Source organism: Centrocercus urophasianus, unplaced genomic scaffold (assembly GCF_019232065.1).
Source record: "Centrocercus urophasianus isolate 14NV4802_14NV808 unplaced genomic scaffold, USGS_Curo_1.0 seq_329, whole genome shotgun sequence".
NCBI lineage: Eukaryota > Metazoa > Chordata > Aves > Galliformes > Phasianidae > Centrocercus > Centrocercus urophasianus.
This window is the reverse complement of record NW_024884899.1, coordinates 1-24,219: the sequence shown is the minus strand read 5'-3', so window position 1 is coordinate 24,219 and position 24,219 is coordinate 1. Positions and strand designations below refer to the sequence as shown.

Sequence of the window (24,219 nt, the reverse complement as noted above, 5' to 3'; positions counted from 1 at the left end):
GCCTCCAAGACACTCTTTCATGACAAAACTGTCTCCTTCCACAGGGGAGATACAACTAAACAACACTGCTTCCTGTAAGAGAAACAAGTTATTCCTGATATGACTTATTTTCTATTACAGTTCAGAATGTGCAGCCGAAGTGTTAAGGGTACATGCATTTGCTTGTGTATGGCTGAAGTTTTAAAGACACAGAGGGAGAAGAGGGCATTTCCACAATGGCCTTCAGCAAAGAACTGAGGCATACTTCTCAGGTAAACTCATATTCCCAAGCACATGCTTGATTTTCTGAGGGTTGCCTCTGAAGTGACCCTAAGAAACAGGTAAGAGTCATGTTGACTACATCAGTGAAGGACACTTGGTGCTCCAGGTCCACTACAGGCTGCCTGATGAAGGGGAGCCTGTTAGCGAGGCTTTCTTACTTCAGCTGCAAAGGCACTGTGCTCACAGGTCTCATCTTAGGTCTCATCTTGATAGAGGATTTCAACTGCCTGTGTGTCTGATGGGAAAGCAACACAGTGGGCTGCAAGTCATCCCAAAGTGCACTGAGCATAACTTCCTGGTCTGAGTACTGAACAGAACAACCAGAGGTGAAACGTTACAAGATTTGGTGCTCATCAGTGCAGAGCAGACCATGAAGGAGCTCAATAACTGAGGCAGTCTGGATCGTAGCAAGCGTGCTACAAGGTTGTGATCTCGAGGAATATGGGCATGATGAAGAGCAGAGTCAGAACCTTGAATTTTAGGAGAACACAGCAGTTCCAGCTGTTTAAGGAACTGTTAGTTAGGAGCCCTTGGAAAACTGCCCTTAGAAACATATGAATGGAACAGAGGAGGCAACTCCTTAAGGACACCTTTCTGAGAGCACAAGAGCTCTCCATCCCCCTAGTAGGAGAAATACACAGAGAGAGCAGGAAACTAGCAAGGCTGAGCAAGAACCTGCTGGTCACACTGAGGGATAAGAAGGAGAAGGAAAAGTATAGGCAGCAGAAACAGCGATGGGTGGCCAGGGAAAAATATAGGGATGCTGTCTGAACATGGAGAGTTGGGATCAGGAAGGCCAAGATGCAGATGGAACTAGGCAAGGGAAGTGAAAAATAACAAGGGGTTCTACAGGTTAGAAGAGACAAACCATGGAGAGTGAACCCCTGATAAATGAGAATGGTTCTGCCCCTTCATCATTTGCACTGGCAACAATGGACACAGAAGACTGATGTACTGTCATAGTCTTCACTGCTAGTCAGGCTTCTCGTATCTCCCACATCCCCAGACCTCTAAGTGGAAGTTGGGGGAGCAAAATCCCTCCCACTGTAACCAAAGAATAAGTCCAGATGAAGACCATGGTAGCTGGAAAAAGGAAAACTCGCTCCTGTTTTAAAGAAAGGAAGATCAAGAGAACTACAGGCCAGTGAGCCTCACCAAATGTCCATGCTTGAGAAGATTATGGAACAGATTCTCCTGGAAGAGATGTTACAGCATGTGAGAGACGAGGAGGTGATTCACACCAGCACAGCTTCACCAAGGGCACATCATGCCTCACCAATCTGGTGGCTTTCTGTGATGAAGCGATGGCAGCAGTGGACAAAGAAAAGGCAACTGATGTCATCCACCTGTACTTCTACAAGGCCTGTGACACAGTCCTACACCGTGTTCTTGTCTCTAAGCTGGAGAGATATGGATTTGAAGGCTGACTAGTTGGTGGATAAAGAATTGGTTGAATGGTCACAGCCAGAGGGCTGAGGTCAACAGATAAACACCCAGATAGAAGCTGGTGATTAGTGGTGTGCCCCAGGGGTCCATCTTGTGACCAGTGTTCTTCAGCATCCTTATTTCTGACAAACAGTGGGACTGAGGGCACACTCAGCAAGTGTGCTGCTGACATTAAGCTGAGTGGTGCAAAATGGATGCCACCCAAAGGAACCTGGGCAAACTTGAGAAGTGGACGCGTGAACATATTGAGGTTTAACAAGATGTTGCACTTGTGTCAGGGGAATCCCAGATATGTGTACAGACTGGGAAAAGATCTCCGTGAGAGCAGCCCACTGGAGAAGGACTTGGGGGTCCTGGTGGATAAAAAGTGGAAAATGAGCAAGCAGTGTGCATTTGCAGCCTGGAAGAACGACAGCATCCTGGGCTGCATCAAAAGAGAGGTGGTAGAAAAGCAAGAAGGAAAGGATTGTTCTCCTCTGCTCTGCCCTTGTCAGGCCCTACCTGCAGTACTGTGTCCAGACCTGGAGCCCTAAGCACAAAAAAGATGTGGAGCTGTTGGAGAGGGTTATGAAGATGCTCAGAGGGCTGCAGCTCCTCTCCTGTGAAGAAAGGCTGAGGGAGCTGGGCTTGTTCAGTCTGAAGAAGAGAAGGCTGTGGAGAGACCTCACAGTGACCTTCCAGTACTTGAAGGGAGCTTATAAGCAGGAGGGGGACTGACTGCGTCCACGGTCTGATAGTGATCAGACAAGGAGGGATAGCTTTTAACTAAAAGAGGGGAGATTTAGATTAGACATTAGGGAAAGAAATTTCACTCAGAGGGTGATGAGGCACTGGAACAGGTTGCCCAGAAAAGTTGTGCCCACCCCTGCAGGTATGTACCCCCAAGGCCCTGGGCAGCCTGATCTGGTGGGTGGCAACCCAGCCCACCCAGAGGGATTGGGACTGGATGGTCTTCCTTCCAGCCCAAGCAATTCTATGATTTTACACTTTGTGGATCTTTTGCAGAATAATCCTCCATAAGCTGCACACTGGTACTGCTCACTGTCACCTGCAACAGCAGAGAGCAGGAATAAGCTGTAGGAGATAGAAAAAGCCTGATGGAAATGGCAGATAGACCTCAGCATAAATATGCTTTGATTGTGACTTAAAATGTATGGAGGGATCCAGAACGGGCTTCACAAATGCCCTAGAACAGGGAAAATACTAAAGAATCACAGAATCTCCTAAGTTGGAAGGGATCCATGAGGATCACTGAATCCAACTCCACACAGGACCAGCCAAAATTCAAACCCCTATGTCAGATAGCATTGTGCATTCCTTTAACTCCAGCAGCTCGGGGCTGTGACCACTGCCTTGCAGAGCCTGCTCCATGCCTGAGCAGAACCTTTGCTGCCAATCCACTGCTGTGGTAGCAACTGGCACTTACAGTTCTTCAACTCCTAGCAACCCTCACATCAGAAGGGTCCTCTGGAAGACTAGGCAAGGCAGATAGATGTTTAATATTCCTCTGTCTCCACAGAAGCTATACCAATAGGCCACTGGTACCCTTTTGGGTCCTCAAAGTCCCCCCTCCTGAGGCAGTCTGCACTAAGCATGCACAGAGTCTCTGGGCAAGTCACAACGGGGTGCATGTGCTACTTGTTCCCAGCTAGGCCCAGTATGACTTCATGTACTGTTGGGATACATCTGTCATTCCAGAGACACAGGTGACTTCTGTCCCTTCATAACTGGGCAGCAAAAAAAGTTATTAACGCCGTCAGCTTAGAAACTGCAAACTACTCATTTCTCCATATGTTACCCACCCCCAAACTCCACATCTCACCTTTGCTATTTATTGCTCTTCTGCAAAACAAAGCCAGCAGAAATCTGACTTGGGAAAGAAAAAGTTTCTTTCTATCTTAATGAACTGACTGGACTCACCAATCACTCTGAACACAAGGCAGCAGAAAGAGCAGTGTTTTCTCTTTGCATCACGGCACAGATACTTGCTGAGCTAAGATTTTTATCCCCACCATTTGCTCTTCGAAGTTCCAGATATTATTCCATCTTTATTACTGGAAAACTGAAAGCATCCTGTGGTGCAAAAGATTCATTACGCTCTCCACAGCAAAATTATTCAGAAAACACTTTCTAAAGCAGCAGGATTCTACAAGCATTACCAAGACATATAAGAACTGCTAAATATTTTCAAGGCAGACCAAAAGCTTCTCTGTAAAGCTAAGCAGACTTTTCACACTGCAGTTTACTTCCTCATGACCCAGAAAACTCTGTCGCTCTTTTCCAAGCTAACTGCTTCAGCAGAAGTGGAAGGATTACCTGACCACATGTTTACTAACTCTTCTCACCCCCACATACAGTTACTGCTGAGCAGCCCTCTACTTTCTGATAAAATGATTTGCACCAGCCTTTCATTCCCCCTCTGTCTACTGGGATCTACCAGCTGTTAGCATATTCAAAGAGACTCCACAACGAGCTCAAGCCACTGGGCAAGCAGCTCTTACTCACTTCTGCTTCTCTGCCTTGTATTGCTGTGTGCAGTCATCAAAAAGCTTTTGGTTCATCTCCATGAACAGCTTTAGTGCATTGTAGATCAGTCCATGGATCGTCCTGCAAAGAAAACAGGAAAGGAGAACAAGTCATGGTGGTGTCCTCCAGAATCTCAGCCCTGAGTTAGCCCCAGCAGCAGAGAGACAAGAGCAAACGGTCACAGCAACTCATACATCACAGCATTGGTACAGATCCTCACACAGCCCCTCCTCTTAGAGTGGAAAAACCCCTCCGCACAGAGAGCATCTGAGACCATCATACAGAGAAAGAGATGGAGTGAAAAGAGAGAAGCCCATTGGGATAGCCCTGCTCTGACTGCTCTTTGCAAGTGCAAAAACAATCGCACTCAATTCCTAAAGTCACAAACTGGAGAGAAGGGACTCTAAGGACCTTCTCAGAGTTGTTCAGAAGAGGGATTTCCCTAATCTAGCTCTACTGCCTTCCACAATTAACCTCAAGATGCACAACATGACTTTTTTGGGCTGCCCACTCATGAGTTTTGCTACTAAGCTGCCCAAAACACAGACATCCAGCAGTCCTGGAAACAGAAAAGAGCAGAGGGAAAAAAACCTGCCTTTGTGTCAGTAATCTACATATAGGTTACAATGTGCCTGAGCAGGCTCAGTGACAAAGACCCTCCCCAAGGAATAAAAACAAGTATTCAAGCTGACTGTGAGATATCTGAGCTGTGGGAAATGAGGAGACTGTAGATGTGAGCCCTGGTGCATCTCCAGCTCTACAGATGGAATAAGGAAGAGATCTACAGCCCTGCTGGATTTATGCAGTCTGACTGACAAAACAGGGAGGAAATGAGCTATGGGAAGGAAGAGGAGAAACTGAGGCACTCAGCCTGTGCTGAGGCAAAGTGATCAATGCTAAAATAGAGATAAAAGAGGAAAACACCTTTAGGACCTCCTCTGCCATACCAACAGAGACAAGTAAGAAAAGTAGAAAGAGCAGAATCAGGAACGTTGACTGCAAAAGGAGGAAAGAGAACTGGCAGAGCATTTCAGACAGGAACATGAAGTCCTCTTCTGAACTCTGATAGGTGCAGTAACACTGAGTGGGAGAGCAGCTATACACATGTCTGTATGTGTGTGTGCCTGTCTGCACATGCATGTGTCTGTCTTCTGGTAAACGTATGCACGGAGTGTGATGCTTTGGTGCCTGCATGTGTAGACTGACAGACACCGAATGGAAAAGAGAGCAGGACAGCTCAGCATGGAGATGTTCACACATTCAGACCAGCCCTGCCTGATGGCTCAAGTCTGTGCTTCCTGCTACAACTAAGAGAAACAGCAGGCCAGTAAGGAGCAATTCTACCTCACAACCCCGTCTTTACTACCACAGCATACACTTAAGTCCTGGTCTTGTCCAGTCTCCCCAGAATTAATTACTTTGATACTTCCATACTCTGGAATAGGAGAAGATGACTTTTTCCCCCCCCATCTCCCTGTATTTCATTTATTTATTTATTTATTTACAAGAAAGCTTCAGGATCTCAGCTGTGGACTAAGCACTTTCAGCTAATGCATTAGAAGCAAGTTCTGCAGTTTGATTTAAATGGGTAAGAAATCAGTAAGAAGTAGTTGGAAGACAGGCTAGAAGGAAGTTTAGGGCAGGACCACAACACAGACAAGTATTGAGGGTGCAGACACAGGAGGCAATCTGACATCTGCCCAGCTGTTTCTGCTTTCTCTATTCTTTCTGTACTCAAGGGCAGCCAGGTACGTGCATCAGACGAGGTATCCCATCACAAGTGGGTGATCATCAGTTAACAAGCAGTCAAGAATCCGCTGGAAAACCTACAGCACACCTCCAAGAGAGCTAGGGAGACGCAGGTATCAAACTCTGGGTGGACTCGACAGCCACGGTGCCGACCCCTGCAAGATGTCTGAGACCTTACAGGCCACCGTGGTCTGCTGTGGCACCTTCCCATGCCAACACTAACAACACCCCCTCTGTCTCAGCACCTGGTGTCACCCAGTGCCATGCACCATTGCACTGTAGCAGCATGCCCCAAGATCGCTAGTAGGTCAAGCAATCCTGCATGCACAGCAAGTGCCAGGGCATGCGGAAAGACCTACTTGTTCCAGTGACTCTTGGAGTTCTTGTAGAGCGCTGGAAACATGATCGGGAGAATTTTGGCTGCGTTATCGCTGATCAGGCTCATGATATATTCGTTGTTCCAATAGTACAGCGCTCGCTCTGCCACCTGCAGTGGGAGAGAAACCCATTCTTGGAGAGGCTCCTTCCAGTAACACCTGTGGTGCACGTGGAAACCGTGCAGTGCTGAGACCAGAGCTTACCACCGCCCAGCTGAGGAGCAAACACTTCCCCGCAGCACAGGCAGCAGGGCTGACCTTTGCCAACGTCTGCATGGCCATTTTTTTTTTCCCTTTGCCTAGAGTTCCTTCTCTTATGGCATTTAACCAGACACTTCTCACTTCCCTGAGGGGAAAACGTTGCATTCTTAAGCAGGCAAGTCCAACATTAACTCCAATGCTCTCTACACAACACTTGAGCACAGTAACATCATCCTCTTCAGGTCACGGCACAGACTAACTCCAGGACTCCTTCATTTCCTCAGATTGTAAAGCTCCACAGCCACCATCCCTCCCTGGCCTTCTCTCTAACACAGTCTCCCCAGGCATTTGAGCATGCTTCAAATACCAGGATCACAATCCATCTTCCTGATTTAGCATGGGTGAAAACATGGAAAGACTCGGGGCACCAACTCTCCTCCAACACGTCAAACAAATCTGGCAAGTTTCAAGAGAGATTCAACCACACTTCTTCATATTTAGCTACAAATTTCAGCAACACAGTAACCAAGCTGATGTGTGAATTTCTGCACTTAGCACTGGCTTGAGCATGAGCTAAACACCTGGGAAAAGAGGCATCTAAGTCTGTTCTACATTTTGTCTGACAGAACTCACTATATCCTCTTAATATATCATTTCACATGAGTAAATGAAGTGAAACTCATCTCGTGCTCACTTACCTAGCCTTGGTTTCCACTTATTGTATCTTGTTAAGCCTTTGACTGCTGATTAGTGCACAATCCACTTGGAGAAAACTCTCCCACACCAAGGTGTTTAGACTTACGAAGACGATGATTCTCACTTTTGCTCTCTGACAAGTTGCAGTCACTGAAACTGTTGACTTCCTGTTTGGAACACCTTTGAGGTTTATTCCCCTAGACTGTGAAGTGTTCACAAGTTGTCCATGTTTTTCAGTCCTGTTTTGCAAAGAGCTGGTAGCAGAAGAGGACTGGTATGAAGTACAGGACGCCTCTTCTCCAGCCTTTCCCTTCTTCCATTCAAGTTCCTTTTCCCACTGTGCTGTACTGTTCCAGTTTCCTACTGTAGCTACTTCCAGGTGTAAAGGTCTCATTAGCCCTTTGGTTCCCATCAACCAAACAAGCAGTTCACGTCCAATTAATTTTGATCAAGCTCCCCGAGTCCTTTCCAGAGTCACTCCCTTCTGGGAAATTTTTACACACAACCTATCTTGATCCCATTTTTGGCTTCTGAACACAGCTTTGTTCATCACTGTATTAAAGTACACCGGATGCAGTCTGCCTCACTGTGCAGTCACACCCACCCCGGGGATGGGCTACATCACCATTTCACCCCACTCCCACATCTGGGCAAGCCACGTTTCATGGAACAAGGAAGAAGCACACTTTCCACTTTCAGTATAACTATCATCAATGCTGGAATAATACAAAGAACCTCATCTGAAGCCACTCGTGTTCCACAAGCCTCTTTCATCAGCCTCAACCTAGTACTGCAGCCAGCTTGGACCTACTGTGAGAGGGTGACACTGGATGGATCTCCTCTATACTGCATCTGCCAGCTAAAACAGGAGGTAGCAGAGTACCTCTGCTCCAGCTGCTGCACAGCACAGCACAGCAGGAGGGGATCCACTGATCAGCTTAGTTACCCCTCTGCATGAGATTGCTCTGTGGCTGGGCAAGGACTCTCACTGCCTCCCACCACATGGAACCCCAGTACTCTCTCTGGTGGCAACACCACGTGCCACTGGTCCACAAAGACAAGCTCAAGAGCTGTGGCATAACCCTCACGTGCCAAGTGGGTTACAAGTCAGACCCCTACCCACTCCCTGAGCTGGGACCCACCTGGAAATGTGGGCTGGAGACGCACTTGGCCAACTGCCTGAACAAGGGCTCCATAACTTTCACAAATTCAGATGGCTCAATCACATCCAGGATCTCTTCCAGCTCATTTAAAAACATCACCTCCTTGGGACTGTGTGTTTTCGGCCAGAACTTCAGCAAGCCCACAATCACCTGAGTAGGAAGGGTACAGACACAGTGTTAGAGACTGAAAGTTAACACAGAGTGTGAAATAGGATTTTAAAAGTCTGGTCACAACAGCAAAGGAGAGGAAGCAACAGAAATAACGACACTCTCAGAGAGTGAGGGTGAGTTACTAGGGAAGAAGGAAGAGAAAAGCACAAACTCTGCCAAGTTGCATACAAGACAGCAGTGCTGCCCAGGATGCTAACATTTGGTACTACCAGCACAAAGCTTAGAACTACTTCTTCCTCCAGCTCACTTTAACAAGGAAGGATCGACTCAGAGTGGGCAGGGGATGCCAGATGGCGCAGAGCAACAATGAAAGATCTACCAGTAAAATCAGAAATGCTACGGGGAAGGTGATGAAGGAATTGTTATTTAATATACCACAGAGCTTGAACACTAGAAAGTACCCAACAAATAATGCAATGGCCACATTGAGGGCGAGCAAAAGGAAATACCATTACATACAAAGGTAGCTGGATTACAGAGCTCGTTCTTGAGGACTTTTGTCTAGAGTCCAGACTGTTCCAGAAAGGAGCAGATAAGTTTATGGAGGCTAAACCTAATGATGATGATGAAATATGACAATATAGATGCAACTTCTGTCTGAGAAAACTATTGCTTACAAGATGGTGGAGGAATACACTAGGGGAATATAGAGCTATATCCCACTTCATTTATTAATATCACTTCCTTGCCTAACCACCCACTTCTACGTACTGTCAAAGACAGAATCCATGATCTTGCAGACCTTCACTCAGCTGGAGCCATCAGTATGGGGTTTACAGGAATGCTAACTGTGCACTAACTCTACAGACAACAGAAACAGCCATTTCCTGGTAAGAGCTACTATTCTAAACTCTGTACTTCAGCAATCTGATCCTGAAGCAAACGCATGAGGGAAATTTCACCCCAGCACAAGGACAGCAGTAGGCAAAGCAACAGCAAGATGAGGAACATCTGAGCCACCAACTCAAGGCTCAAGTAGCAGCTTGGTATCCTCAGCATTTGTTGTCACTCAGGTCTGCTATTGAGGCAAAAGTCAGCTCCAGTGACTCAGAGAGTTTCTCCTACAGCTAAGGTGGTGCAAGGTGTGCTGAGTCTGTGTTCACTATTACTTAGCACACCTGAAGTCTTGCTCACCTGGCAATCATTCAGGCTGCTGTAATGTAAGAGCTACCACGCTCAGCCTTACTGAGCACAGTTTGGGTGGCACACATTAAGTGACTGCAGACCTAGTAAGACCTGGGCTCCTTTCAGCACTGATGGCAACATCTTCTACTGCAGTCAGGGCCTTGCTGGGGCACAACCCCAGACTTCAATAACCCCAGTAACACCAGGAGACTATTAAAAACATTCACAAGGAGGATGTTTCAGCAAGTCTGTATGGTAAGGACCCTATGCAATGGCCCACTGACAACAAACCAGAGCTGTGTCTCTAATCCACGGATCACCAGTTAAGCAAGCAGTGATGAGCTTTATTATTTGAATAAGCTTCAGAATGAATCTTGGAATTATTGACAGACTTTCCCATTTCTCTCTTATCCCTCACCCTACAGTGAGTGCTTTGACAGGAGGCTGCTAGGCTGGATTTAAGCTACAGGAAGTATTCAGCATGATCAGGAAGCTACTTTACACAATTTGTTTCAGAGCAGGCTTTTAGGAACACAGAAAACTGAGGTCCTACATTTAAAAAGGAAGAAAAGAAAAAAGCAAGATCTGTTTCAGCATTCCAGCATCAGAACTGCAGAGCCAGAAAGCTGACCAGCTTCCATTGAGCACCAAAAACACACACATTTCAGCCAAAGAACAGAACGACCTCAAGCTAGTGTTACTCATTAAAATGCTCACACTTTCTGGTGCTCCCTGCTACAATGACACAAGCACATGGCCATCTGCTGTTTTGAGGTTGCAAAGCTCAGCTCCGTAGAAGACATTTCCTGGCCTGCAGTAGGTGGAGAAACATTTGTCTCTTGCCAACCCCCTGCCAAACCAGCATACAGTCTGGCTAACACTGCATGCCTGCGTAGCCAGTAACTGGAATACATGAGGGACCCTCTGCTCACACATTTTAGAACTTGCTGTCTCAACAGCACTACATCCTGAAGGCATATGTCTCTGCACTGTGGCTTAATGCTGTGGAGTTAGCATATTGATGCTAGAGCAGGAAGAATACTTTCATCAAGAAACAGGGGCTTGCCTAAATAGTCTTCTGGGTTCCAGGTTTATAACCTCATTCTGACAGTTTTTCAGCCAACTCTGGCAGACTGAACTCTTACTATTTCAAAGTCTTTGCGAGTTCACGCTGGCTCCACCAGGTGTCAGAAAGCTATTTGTTTTGTCTCTGCAGAATCTATCACTGGCTCTGCCCTGAAAGGATGCTTGGTATAGATCTGAAGCACAAAGGCAAACTTCAGCCATGTTCCTGAAGCTTTCAGAAAGGCCTGCACACGAGCAGCACCGTCCATTTTGCCCATAAGGTGCCAAGCAAGTTCGGTAAATAATCTACATCCTCCCTGGTCTCTGCAGCCTCTTTTCACACTTTCTGAGCCCTAAGGAAGCTGTGAAGCTTTGGGGACTTGACTGTCATGCAGAGGTTAAGAAAGGTTACTCACCGGCTCTGTCAAGCTGCTGTCTTTCTCCAAGAACTGTACAACACAGTATGCCAACTGCAGGAGAACACATGGCAAAGTCAGAGCTTCCTCAAGTCTACTGGAGATACAAGCAACACCACCACCCACAACTGGAAGTAACGTTGGGCCCTCCACAGTGTGTGTGACAAGCAGACAGCTGCAGCTCCAAATGAATCCAGTTGTAATCACATAACGACTTATGTTGGAGGGGACCTCAAAGATCATTTAATTCCAACTCTCGTGCTGCGGGCAGGTTTGTCAACCACTAAATTAGGCTGCCCAGGATCCCATCCAACCCAACCTTGAATGTCTCCACCCATAACCTCTCTGGACAACCTGTTCCAGTGCCCCATCATCCTCTGAGTAAAAAACTTCTTCATATCTAACCTAAGCCTTGCCTCTTTTAGGTTAAAGACATCCCCCCTCGTCCTAACGCTATCAGACTGCATTAAGTCAGTCCCAATTCTTCTGATGGCAAGTGGGCCTTAAGACTAGATAGGGCCTGAGCTTAGTGAGTGCATGCAACCTTACAGAATAACACGAGTCACCTAGAGCAGCCCACAGCTAATGCACTCTAATGCAAGCACAGCCACACACATGACAAGGAGCAAACCAGTAAAAACAAGGCTGGGAGAACAGACATCACTGTTCAGCATCCATTTTTTGCTTCCAAGCTCAAGTCCTAATCTCCATGCTTCTCTTCTCTTATGACTTCTAAATGGCAAGAAATTAATCTCTATGCCAGTCTAGCAGTCCAGCACTCCAAACCACCTGCATATCTCAGCAATGACTAACAGCTGACACATCACATACAGAGGCTGATGAATGGAGCTCTGAATTTTACCCCTCCTTTCAGTAATGCACCAATATTTCACAATCTTCCATAACAGAGAGGCAAAGCAGGTCAGAGCATTAAGTCAGCAGGAAGTGGAGGATACCTTCCTATCAGCCAGTGCCAAAAAAGCACACTCATAATGCACACAGGCCCAGACACTGCAAGGCTGGGACAAATCACCACAGTAAAGAGCCAGTGAAAAGCCCCAAACATCTTACAGCAAGAAGGTCATGTAATAGAGTAATGCAGCCTGAAGAATAGCTACAAGCAAACCTGCATAAGCACTACTGCAAGAACTGCATTCTGCCCTGAAGACTTGAAGCACTTCTCACCTGTGGGTGGTACACGCTGAGAGATTTCACTTTGTGCAGTGGTAACAAGACCCTGATGAGGAACATTTTGTGCTCTTCCTTCAGAGGCAGAGCAAACCCATTGATTATGCTGAAAAGAAACAAGAATCTCATTAATTTCTTTATCCAGCAGAAACACAGTATGTCTCACCACAGAAGAATAAGTGAGATGCCTTAGCTTTCATTAATAACTGGAGAGAACACCTACCACTGGAAGTACAGTTGCTGGGGCCCCACCTTGCAAAACATATCCAGTGAAAGCATGCTTCCTTATCAGGCATGGCAGGGAAAAGCCTCTAAAGGAGCCAAGGCTCCACAGGAACCTTCAGACACAATTTAACAGAACCTCTGGGGAAGTCCAGCACAGAGGTAGCCCAGACATCAAGGCTCAGTTTCAACAGAACAGAATAACAGCAGCGTAAGAGAGGGCTGCTTCTGCTGAAGGGCAGTGAAAGCCATGGAGGAGGCTGCCCACTGCTACAGTTTCTCAAGGCTGTGAGAAGCTCTTTTGCCTCAGCAGGCAGTAAGTGTGGCTGGACTCAAACTCAAAAGAAGAGCAGACGGATGTGGGGAAAACTATCACTGCATTTGTCAGCAGGATGGAAAGCACTGTGTGCTTCACCAGAGATTCTCTGAAGATAGCACCTGCAACACCAGCTGGCAGAGGGCACTACTAGCTCACACAGCACACTGAGCTAGGACATGTCATGCACTGCGAATCCTCTGGGACTTACAAGACCATCTTTACCTTCCTAGGATCTCCAGCAGTTCTGCAATCCCATTGTGATGCTCTGTTTCATAGATGAACCTGAAGAGAGAAGAATGTCATTGCCAAACACTGGATCCAGTCTGATAAAGAAAAGGAAGGAAAAACAGTGGAGAAGGATATTCTTCTAGAAAACAGAACTTTGAGAAAACAGTTCAAGATGTGAAAGATGGAGGCAAATAGTCTATTCACTGCTCCCTGATCAACACAACTTCAGAGAAGCTAACATTCACCAATCCCAACGTTTGCTATGTATGCTGAAGACAGCACTACCAAACCTCTGCTGCTCTTAGGCACAGGCCAGTGCTGTCCATACCAAAACAGAATGATATAACCAAGTTACTTGGCTAATTCAAACCTACATTAGGGACAGTCCAATGCTCAGAATCGCTCTCACTGTGTTGTACCAACCATTCATCAAGCCAGTGGCACTAGGAAACACCTCACCTGTAAAATATATTGTTGATCTGCCGTCTCACATACGCTCGCAGACCCAGGAACTTCCCATAGATCCTATGCAGAATAGTCTTTAGGAAGTCACGTTCTCTGGGGTCTTCACTGTCAAAGAGATCCAGCAGCTGTGGGGACAGAAATTCAGTGTCTGGACTGCCTGGATGAGGCTATGAGCAACACTAGGCACTGCTCCTACTCAGCAAAAGCGGCTCCTCCAGCCAAGAGATGCCTTCAGCACCTTGAGCACAGTGGTCACCCCCCTAGCCACAAGTTGGTACCATCAGCATTCATCTTCTAAAGCACAGCAATGGCCTGGACACTCTCCAAAGCAGTGTGTTCCCATGCTCCTCCTGCAAGGCCCCCACTGCCCCTCTCCCACCAATGATAACAAATTCCAGAGACTACAGCTTGCATGCCCTCTCGCCCAGCTCTAATAGTTCTAGCTGCTCTTATGTCTAGAAAAGACATAAGAAGAAAGAAAACTTTAATTATCTAATATTTCCTGATTAAACTGGACTGTTTGCATAAAACTTCGGCCAAAGTCTACTGCATGTCCTTCACAAAGGTGCTGCACAGTGGCAGGGGCTATGATTACTTACAGACAGTACAAACTTCTGGTCAATGTATTTCTTCGCTATATTTGGTTGAAAATCAGGGGACTCCAAGAACCTGAGGAAGAACTCGTACACCAGCTGCAGGAGGAAAAAGAGATCGCTTAGAAATCCTCCTCATTTCCTCATCACTGTTTATTTCACGTTTTACATGTTTTCCATCTCCTTAGGGGCTTGAAAGAAGGCTGGAAAGCCTAAGTGGGGGCACAGAAAACACAGGAATACACATTTCCTCACCCACTGACACCGATTCAGCTGCCCTCACTATAATGGGCTATGGAGCAGTGGCACATAACTGCCCAAGTCTGCATGAGACCTCATCATTTCAGGTCCTGCCAAAGACAAAAGCCACCTACTCAGATCAAGACACTAAGCCTGGGAAAATCTCCTAGCTTCAGTCCCCACCTCTACAGAGAACAGAAACCTCCAGAAGAGAAGACAGAGGCTTAGGTTTATTAGCATCATAGAATAGAATGGTTTGGGTTGGAAGGGACTTTTAAGATCATCTACTTCCAACTCCCTGCTATAGGCAAGGACACCTCCCACTAGACCAGGCTGCTCACAGCCCTATCCAGTCTGGCACTGAATGCCTCTGAGCAACCTGTTCCAGGGTCTCACCAACCTCAGAGTAAAAAATTTCTTCCCAGTATCTAGCCTAAATCTACCCCTTCCAGTTTAAAGACACCTCCCCTTGTCCTGTTGCTACATGCCCCCACAGAAAGTCCTTTCCCAGCACGCCTGTAGGCATGCTTTGGGTACTAGAAGGCCACACTATAAGGTCCCTCCAGAGCCTTCTCTTCTTGGAAGCCATTGAGACACACCGAGGAAGAACAAAAGAGCAGACATGAAATGGACCCCAGGAAAATACTGTGTCCTCTTGATCCCTGAGAACTGGCTTCAGATTTGGATTGACTCCACTAAACCACGTGAGATTCATGCTGTGTCACAATCCCAGAAGAACAGCAGCTTGCTTTCAGAAGGCTGCTAGTGTTGAAACCTCCAGTGCTACTGCTGCCCTAGACTGGCAAGATTACCCAAAGGCAGAACCTGTCGAGAGAGTGCCTCTGAGGGACGACCAGGCCAAACTAGAGCACTGTATCCCCAGGTTCTAACTTTAGAGTTGAAGGAGCTGTGGGGCCACCCAACCACAGGTGAAACTGAGCTGCCAAGAACAGCAGCACAAAAAAACCCGAGGTCATGATGAAAACTCAGCAGTGGACCTCTTGCCACAGGCCTGTGCTGCCTGCTGCTGACTTAGTTCTAAGAAATAAATGCTTCCTACCATTTGCAGCACACTGGTGCTGAGGAAATACCACTCCTGTCAACACTCACATCCCTACATCAACCAGAGCAGTGAGAAGTGATTAACCACTGCTGCAGAACTGCACTTTATGTCCTCTGTATTTTTGCCTCATCCTGCAGCGACTAGCTCTTGCTCTGCCTTTGTCAGATTGACTGCATGTCTCCCGGCAAGTGTCTGAGGAGACTCTTATAAACTTACCTCCTGACTTACACTTCTGAGCTCTATTAATCATGTTTGTTCTTGCCTTCATAACGCTTTTCACCTAATTTGTCTTAAACTATTTCTCGGGACACAGCTTACTGAAGAAATCCTCAGCCCCTTTTCTTCTTCTTCCACTCCTGTTCCCCATTTTTTTCTGGTCACATTTGCTCCCAGTTATTGCAACTGTGTTACATAAATATAAAAGAGATGTGTTAGCAGGTGCTAGCATAGGTTTTGCTTTGGCAACAAGCACTCCTACTCCTCTACATGCCTCCAAGAGACCATGGCAAGGAGGAGTGCCAAAACAGACAAGGGTGCTGTCTCCAATACTGCTGAAGCCTAGAGGATGAGAGCTCTTTAACCATCAGGATTGGAATTATCATTGTGGGGAAATGCTTCTTACAGAGACAATATGGCACAATTCCCTTTACTCCCAGCAAAGTGTTCCAGCCTACCTCAGTGCCACATGAGAATACAGCCACCTGCAGGTGAATGCTGTACAGAGCCATCAGCTTCTTTCCAGAATGCCCCTATCGCCTGCATTGCCTACATGCTGCTTCTCACCCATGGCCTGGCCCTTCTCTATCCTAGCACACAGCAGCCCTCACTTACTGGGCAGACATCCAGATGACACAGACCCTCAGCTTCACAGATCTGTACCTTCCTTCTCCTCACCTGTAGGTGTGGCCAGGCAGCCTCTAATGTAGGCTCATCTTCCTCAGGGTCAAACTCCGCTCCTGTGGGATTGGATGATGGCGGAAGTGTCCGGAAGAGGTTCACTGAAAACTGAGGTCAGCAAAAAGGACAGTGAATGACATCGCTACTCTTACGATGGGCCTCCTGCAGCAAATCCCTCACTGCACAGCAACACATTTACCATAGCAAAAAGCTTTCCTCCTAGAGGCCGCAGGGTTACAAATAAACTTCACAAGGGAAGTTTGTGCCAGGGAAAAAAACTTCCACCTCTCTTTACAAAGGATGGGAAAGACTGAGGTCACACTCCTCTCTGACAAATCTGTTTTTCTTTCTCTTCCCTCCCTCCCAAAAGCACACGCATCTGAACAGTCCCCATTTATTTGGCAAACAAGCACATGCTGGCCCCATGCCCTACCATAATGACAGCTTCAGGATAGATGGCCTCAGTGACGACATCACGGTTGTGCGTGATGTATTCTACCATTTCATTGAGACCTGCTCGCTTCACCTCCTTGAATTTCAGGTCACTGAGGGGGTCAGAGATGAAGTCAAAAAGCACACAGCATTGCCGCAGCTTCTGGATGAAAAGCTCTTCTCGCTCATGTGGAGGAGCATCTGGAAGAGAAAATAGGGATTGTCAGACCTCCGAGGTAGGCAAAGCATCTATCTGGTTCGCCTAGGAATCAGCATGGTTCACCCCCAAGCATGCATTCCCTTCTTTAGTCACAGCCCCCCTTGAGCTGGTGTGGTAGGAGGGAGAGTAAACCCTAATATGGAGACTGGGACAATGGAGGTAAAGAACAACTATTCCATCTGGCGATTTCAAACACTGTGCAGACATCTGATCTACTAAGCATCAATCCCTTCCCATTGCAAGCTACTGTGGAAAAGAAACTCACTTTATGAGCTTCCTTCATAGACTAACTGAACTATCAGACAGCCACCTTTCCTAAAAGGCCTGTTTCTGTGAGCAGTGTCAGCAACAGGCCTGGTTGAGTGACTGCTGACAACACTTTCTCCATGTCTCTACTTAAGGCACCTTTAATTGCACCATTATGGATACTAACTGCTAATGCTGGATAATTGTCCCAACGTAGACAAGTTCAACAGCACTATCATAACTTGCAATGGAAACTTGAGGAGGAGAAGGTGGTCTGGTATTCTCCCAGGAACAGGTGACTGCAGGAGCCAAGAGCAGTCTCTACTAAGTTCTCCACACTTTACCACCCTCCCACACAAACTGCTGAAGAATCTGAAGCAACCTCAAATAAATGTAAGCACCAGGGCTTCAACTGCTTCAAATGGGAAAGCAAATAATCAAGTTCATATAGAATATTCTCTTTTTCTTTTAGGCTATTCATCAATTCGCAACCTGCTGCCACATCAAGCACCTTTCCCAGAGTCATCCCTACAGCACTGCTGGCAGGAGACTACCAGGGTCACCCTGGAAAGAACCCTCATGCTCTTCCGCCTGGAGAAAGCACAGCTTGTTAGGAAGGTTGCTAACAGTTTCTGTACCTTTAAGGGCTGGAAGCTTTTGCAGTTCCCTGTTTTTGCTCAGATTGAAGCGAGAAGAGCTGTGTCGACGCTCCTTCTTCACAATCTGGGGTCCCCCTGAGTACTTGATCTTATTTAGCTGGGTTGGCGGGGGAGCGCTGTTACTGGGGCGTTTATTCGAAGTTGTTTGTTGTTGCTGCTGCTGAGGCTGCTGCTGCGGCTGCTGGGCCTGTGATGGAAAAGAAAGTCAAACAAAACTCACAAGCTTTTACCTACAAGGCTCACAGGCAATAAGACATGGTCAGTATCTTCTTGGACTGAAGAAACTGGGCACATTTGCACCATTGCACTTGCATTTCAGCACACCTCATCCACTTCTGTGAGGCTGTGTGTCAGCTGGCTGCACGGGCAGCGCTATCTGCAAAGCGTACATCAGTTCTGCTCATGCCTGTGAGGTACTATGAAGGCATCAGAGCTTTCCAGCACGTGTGGTGCTACAGATATGGAAAGCAAGGCCAGGTCTTGCAACAAGTTATAAGAGCTTACTGATACAAACTCTTGTGTAGAGATGTCCTCTCAACTTGGTGCCTCTTAAAAAGAACTTAGAGACGCTTTCCTTATTTTTAGCAGGTAACTGGAAACTCAAGCCAGCGCTTTCTCAGCTCAGCTCTGTTCTGGCTGAAGTTCTGCTGGTTTGAGTCCCACTCCAGCCTTAGTGGTTATTATCTGACTCGGTAACATCACACTGATGCAACTCATTGAAAACTCATGGAAGAGGGAAACATCTCAAGAAGGAAGTCAGCCTACTCCAGACTTGCTGGGAGAGCACAATGTTCCCATTTCTCCCCAGAATGCCAACGAGTATTTTGGGGGAAAGCACCAGCAGTGCAGAGGCTTATCTGAGCTCTCCTCCAAACAAGATACGGTCAGTACTTCCCTGTGAGGATTGGCTTACCTGCAGCTTACCCAAGACAGGAACAGTCCTTGCCCTGAACTGAGTCCTCACATTTTCCAAGGAGGTGCAGCACAGCATCACTGTGCAAGAAGAGCACCTGCATCGTGGGGAACCTGGATCACCCTCCTTCCACAGGGAAGAAGGGCAGATTATGAATGCTGAGCCACTACAGGGGAAAGGCGGTACAGAGAGAGACAAAAGGTGCATCAATAACCTTACAGGTAACACTCAGGGAAGAACCTATGGGTCCTGCTAGAAGACATCTCAGGCTGACAGAACGTGTCTGTACATTCCCCACCCACTCAGCAACGCCACATGTTCCCACCATGGTATGTGTACTGCAGGCCAACAGTCTACAGCCATGTCCCCTTCACTAGGGAGACTGGAAAAGTCACTGCCACTAGCTTCTAGTCTTCCATATCGGGAATGGATGGAGACAAAACACAGCTTCAACTGTTCTTTAGAAAATGGATATATGCACGTATCACATAAAATTTCCTAGAGAAAACCCAGTGACGGGGAAGGCCGGATACATTCTTATGCTGCAGCACTCAAAGGGTTTTAGCATTGATTACTTCTACATTGACGTCGTGGCATCGGTCTGAATTCTTGTTTTCAGGAGGCTCTTCCTGCATCAGGCCCACCATCCTTCTGCCTTCAACATCCCCCTACTTTGGTAACATGAATCAGGAGAGGAGAGGCTTGTTACAAGCTTCTTTAACACAGTTTTATCCTTGGGAACATACCAGACTGCTAAAACAAAGCTTTTCCCTTAACACCAGGTATCAACCTCACAGTTTCCCTGACATCAGCATCAGCTGACCAACACAAGCACATCAAACCAGGCTTCAGCCCCACTCCTGACACCACCCCAGCCGCTCGGAGAGATGCTGTTTGTGAGCCATGTGTGCTGGAGCGAGCAGGGAACAGCACAAAGCAGTTTGCCCAAGCGCGGTGCAGCAGCCCCACCTTTCCCGCTGCAGTGGAGCGGGCTGCTCTGCCAGCAGGAGGGGCCAGCCCCAATCACAAGCACATCTGAGCTCCCCGAGGCACCGGGTCCCCAGCTGCCTGGCATTTCCTCCCTGTTAGTTCCCACCACCTCTCCTCCCTGCTAAGAGCTTGCCAGTACAAGTCAATGAGCCTCGGGCCCTGGGCCCGCTCTGTGCCATTTCTATTCACTCCGGGCTCCAGGAGATGCTCTTCTCCCAGCCACTCTGAGCGCAGCGTCAGCCTCTGTTCTGTTCTCCTTCCCATCCATGACCTCACCTCTGCAGGCACTCCCACTGCAGCTGGGTGTATCGCCACTCGGAAAGCCCTTCTGCCTCACTGGTCCCTTGAGCATCCCCCGCTTGCTAAGCTTCCAGCCCAGATCGGCTCTCAGCTCCTCCTCCTCCTCAGATGACTCTTCCCTTCCCATCCCTCAAGTCAGTACCTGTTCTTTGTCTGTTGTTACACGGCTTCCCCTATTAAAATCAACCTCCCTGTCTCAGAAGTAACACCAACACACTGTAACGCTTATGTCTGAATAATGAACTCCAGGTACTGCATAACAAGCCCCATGGAGATATCTGCAAAACACGTAATACAGCAGCTCAGTGAAAAGGAGCACCCTCTCCCAGAGCTGTGCATCTCATCAGCGAGGCTCCAAGCTGTCCTTGAGGCTGCAAAGCAACCCCTCTTTACTGCTGCTGCTAATCCCTGCTCTCACTTCCAGGTCATTAACTCTCTTCACCACCCAGCTGCCTCTCCCAGGCTTTCTGGCCAAGAGTAACTCTTTATCATCCTCTCATCCACTCTGACATGTGCTCTTCTATTTCTTTTTTCTCCTTAAATAGCTACACAGAAATTCTCTCCGTTCATACCTTCGTCACATTCCACAGGGAACGATCTAAAAAAATCTTTTATTTCCCCACTCTCCGCTCTCACATTTTCTTCCACTGCTCCAAACTCTTCTGGAGCAAATTATGCTTCTCCAAAGCCAGGGACTGGCCAAGCTATGCTGCCTCATCACCTCAGCCACTTTCACCAACAGAGCACTGCACTACCCCCTGTAGGTAGTTCAAACACCACCTCTGGTGGGGACCTACCCGCTTTTGAATGCCCCTGCCCCTCCACCTCAGCTCCACAAAAAACTCCTTTGCTGCGAAGAATAAAACACTACAGGCTTCCTTCCCTCTTCTTCTCCCTCCACAAAGATCCTCACAGGAGGTCCCAGTCTGCCGCAATCGCTCCTGTCTGTCAAAGGAGAGCTGCTCTTCAAAGAGCTTTACTCATTCCACCAGCTGGACAACTTGTCTGCAGAACAAGTCACAGCTTTCTGGTACCAGGATAAATGAGGACTGTGAGATCTCCTCTGCTCCCTGCAGCACAGCGCAAAGGAAGAAAAAGCATGCTGGAAGAACTGCCCAAATAATGTTCTCCTGCTGCAAGTCCATCAAACATTTGATCTACTGAGACACAAAGTTGACAATTCTGTTCAGCACCCCTTCAGAAAGGTAACCAAACAACCATAACACCGCGGAAGAATTTACAAGTCAAGAGACTCCATCAACTCCTACCACACAATACTGCTCCAGGTGTTTCGTAAGGACAAAAGCCCCTCCTGCTTCCAACACAAGAAACAAGTCCAGCTCCTAGCGCACAGACCAAGTTCCTTACCCCCAGTATTAAAGCAGAAATACCTTTCTGTGCTTCCTGAAGAGCAGGAAAATTGCATTCAAACTGGTATACATTTCTTCTCATCCAGCAAAAAGCTCTCTTCCATTCTGCAGCAGAGCAGTCTCGAGACAGCAAAGCACCAAGAGAGAACAAACTTCACCGCAAACTCAACAGGGAAATGGAGATGAGACCTGTGGCAGCAGCACAGTGGAGAGGTGTCTCCTTTCTGCTCTCTGTTCCTACGATCAAAGGAGACCCAGCCTTCCATCCTAAAGAAGGGCTGGATTTTGTCTGGGGTATGAGGAAGTGGCTGGGTATGTTTCATGGGAGGGAAGGTTAGACACATCTCTTCTAAGTTTCTCCCGTGGCCAGGAACAACCATACATTATGTGCCATTTCAGGTAATGGAAGAAAACTTGTAACTAACTCTCCCTCTCTGGCTGCAGCACTCGTTACCAGGAAACACAGCCACACACCATGGGTTTGGATGGGGACATCACAGTGCTCTGCTTTGGTGGCTCTCCATCACCTTTACATTGCAAGATTCAGGCTTCCTTCTTCTTCCTAGAGATGGGAACTCAACAAACAAAGAGTACCAAATAAATAAAAGGTGAGCCTGACCCCATGATGCCAAACTAGGCGTTCCCTCACTTGTTAAATCAGCAGACAGCCCTCAAGCAAGCCGTTTGTAGCTGTATACACAAAATAAAACAGGCAGAGGCCAAGACAGGGATGGGATATACAAAGAGGAATCTACAAAATTGCCACCAGCTCCAAGGCAAACAAACTCAGCTGGTTTTCTGCTGGCTACAAGGCAGGTTAGGCATGAGCACGGCTTGAACCTTGAACTGGATTGGCTGTAGTAAGGATAATTTCTGAGGCTGTGCAACACAGGTCCATGCTTTGAAGGAGACCCTAAAGTAACCTTATTTGGACGATGATGTTCCCATGAACCACGGAAGTCTTCCAGGTCTTCATTAGCCTGACATCTCCCATACCCAATCCTCCAAATCATAAGTGCAAAACATTCCAAACAAGACATGAGTACACAGGCTTCTGTGGACGTAGAAGTGACACAGCTTGTTTGCCAAACTGCAGAATTACAAAAAAACAAAACAAAAGCCATACCACCATACATACGCATGCATCCTTTGTTGGACACGCATACAATGCACTTCCAAGCCAAGTCTCAGAACCCACAAGCACACTGTTTGGGTGCTGGACAGACCCAAGTCTGCCAGAAAAGCTCCAGCTGACCCAAATTTTTGTTAGTTCTTATACAGCTTTTCATGTTATCACATTCTGCTGAAGCCATCCTAATACATCCAGATTGGCAACATCAAAATTGAGAATGAGACTCTGCATAGTTAGGAATACAGATTGTGCCTTTTTGTGAGTAATGCTGAGCTCAGAAATGAAGCAGTTATACAAAGAAGAATCACTTCATCTCTAGCACTTTATCCCTATTCTTTGAGGTGTCCTAGCAATTATTTCGCAGCCTCACTCCCCCAGAAAATGCCTTTCAAGAACAAGCTCCTTTTTTCTGACTCCTCACTACTCTCCCACTCTGACACCAGGTGACAACAGAGTTGATTGTGCTTTGCTCTGACAGGAGCAGTGCAACTGCTCCTGTCTGTCAGGCCTCCTCCTCCCTAGGAGCAATGGCTCCTCTCATTGACTCATAGAATATCCCCAGAGGGAAAGGATCCACAAGGATAATTGAATCCAACTCCTAGCTCCACACAGGACCACTCAGCCCCAATGTCAGTGGTGTCCCAGTGCACCCTAAGCTCCAGCATCAGAGCTGTGCCCACTGCCCTGCGCAGCCTCTGCCATGCCCACCGCCCTCTGGGGTGCAACCTTTCCCTCACCCGCACCTGCTCTCCCCTGACGCAGCTCCACACCATTCTCTTGGACCCTGTCGCTGTCTCCAGAGAGCAGAGCTTCACACTGCCCTCCGCTCCCTACGAGGAGCTGCAGGCTGCCATGAGGCCTCCCTCAGCTCCTCTGCTCTGTGTTGAGTAAACCAAGGGCCTCAGCTGCTCCTTATTCATCTTGGCCTCTAGACCCTTCCCCACCTTCATATCCCTCCTTTGGAGGCTGATGTTTTATAGCTTACATCCTGGCTCCCACAGTAGCACGCAGCGCTCGAGGCGAGGCCACACAGCAGTCACCTCAGAGGCTGCCATGTCTCTCCCTGCAGCCAGCTTCACCACACTGCCCCCAGCTTTGTGCCAGGCCTTTCTGCAGGGCTGCACGACAGGAGGCTCGCCGTGACTCCTCCGTCGCTCCCCTCGGGCCGCAGCTCGAGGGGCACTAACTTGGTGCGAACTTTCGCCTTTGCCGTTCCCTGCTCAGACCCCACGGATCCGGGAGGGATCCTCCCTTGCAGGAACGCGGGGACAGCGCCGTGCGAGGCGGAAGCCTTACCTCTTCCGAATTCTCAGCCCCGCCATCCTTCCCGCTGCCGCCGCCGGGCTTTGTGGTGCTTTTGGCCGACTTCGGAGACTCCTGAAAGGCCGAAAAAGCGAAACGTTCGCCCTGCGCGCCCCGACACCGCGGCCCCGCGCCGCCTTTGTACCTCCTCCCCTAGGAAGGGCACCCCGCGGCCCGTTCCGAGGCCTCTACCGGGACAGCGTACCTCTCCTACCGAAGGCATCTCCGCGGGATGGGGGGGGTG

General features: G+C 47.9%; 1 protein-coding gene across 3 annotated transcripts in view; it reads right to left on the bottom strand.

Annotated features, from left to right (window-relative positions):
* Positions 1 to 24,213, bottom strand: part of PPP2R5D (protein phosphatase 2 regulatory subunit B'delta) — a 29,061-nt gene extending 4,848 nt beyond the window's left edge. Inside the window, exons 1-13 of one of the 3 annotated variants that reach the window (XM_042829885.1) lie at positions 24,181 to 24,213; positions 23,970 to 24,050; positions 17,948 to 18,155; positions 16,845 to 17,044; positions 16,409 to 16,519; positions 14,218 to 14,310; positions 13,613 to 13,743; positions 13,148 to 13,207; positions 12,382 to 12,490; positions 11,197 to 11,250; positions 8,399 to 8,569; positions 6,342 to 6,469; positions 4,213 to 4,314 (exon numbers count right to left, since the gene is read on the bottom strand). In XM_042829885.1, the coding sequence (XP_042685819.1) occupies positions 4,213 to 4,314; positions 6,342 to 6,469; positions 8,399 to 8,569; positions 11,197 to 11,250; positions 12,382 to 12,490; positions 13,148 to 13,207; positions 13,613 to 13,743; positions 14,218 to 14,310; positions 16,409 to 16,519; positions 16,845 to 17,044; positions 17,948 to 18,155; positions 23,970 to 24,050; positions 24,181 to 24,198 (1,466 nt within the window). In that variant the 5' untranslated portion in view covers positions 24,199 to 24,213. Of the gene's footprint in view, positions 1 to 4,212; positions 4,315 to 6,341; positions 6,470 to 8,398; positions 8,570 to 11,196; positions 11,251 to 12,381; positions 12,491 to 13,147; positions 13,208 to 13,612; positions 13,744 to 14,217; positions 14,311 to 16,408; positions 16,520 to 16,844; positions 17,045 to 17,947; positions 18,156 to 22,015; positions 23,930 to 23,969; positions 24,051 to 24,180 lie in introns of those variants that run through there. The other 2 variants (XM_042829887.1, XM_042829886.1) reach the window with 2 other exon arrangements.
* Positions 24,214 to 24,219: the final 6 nt, after the last annotated feature.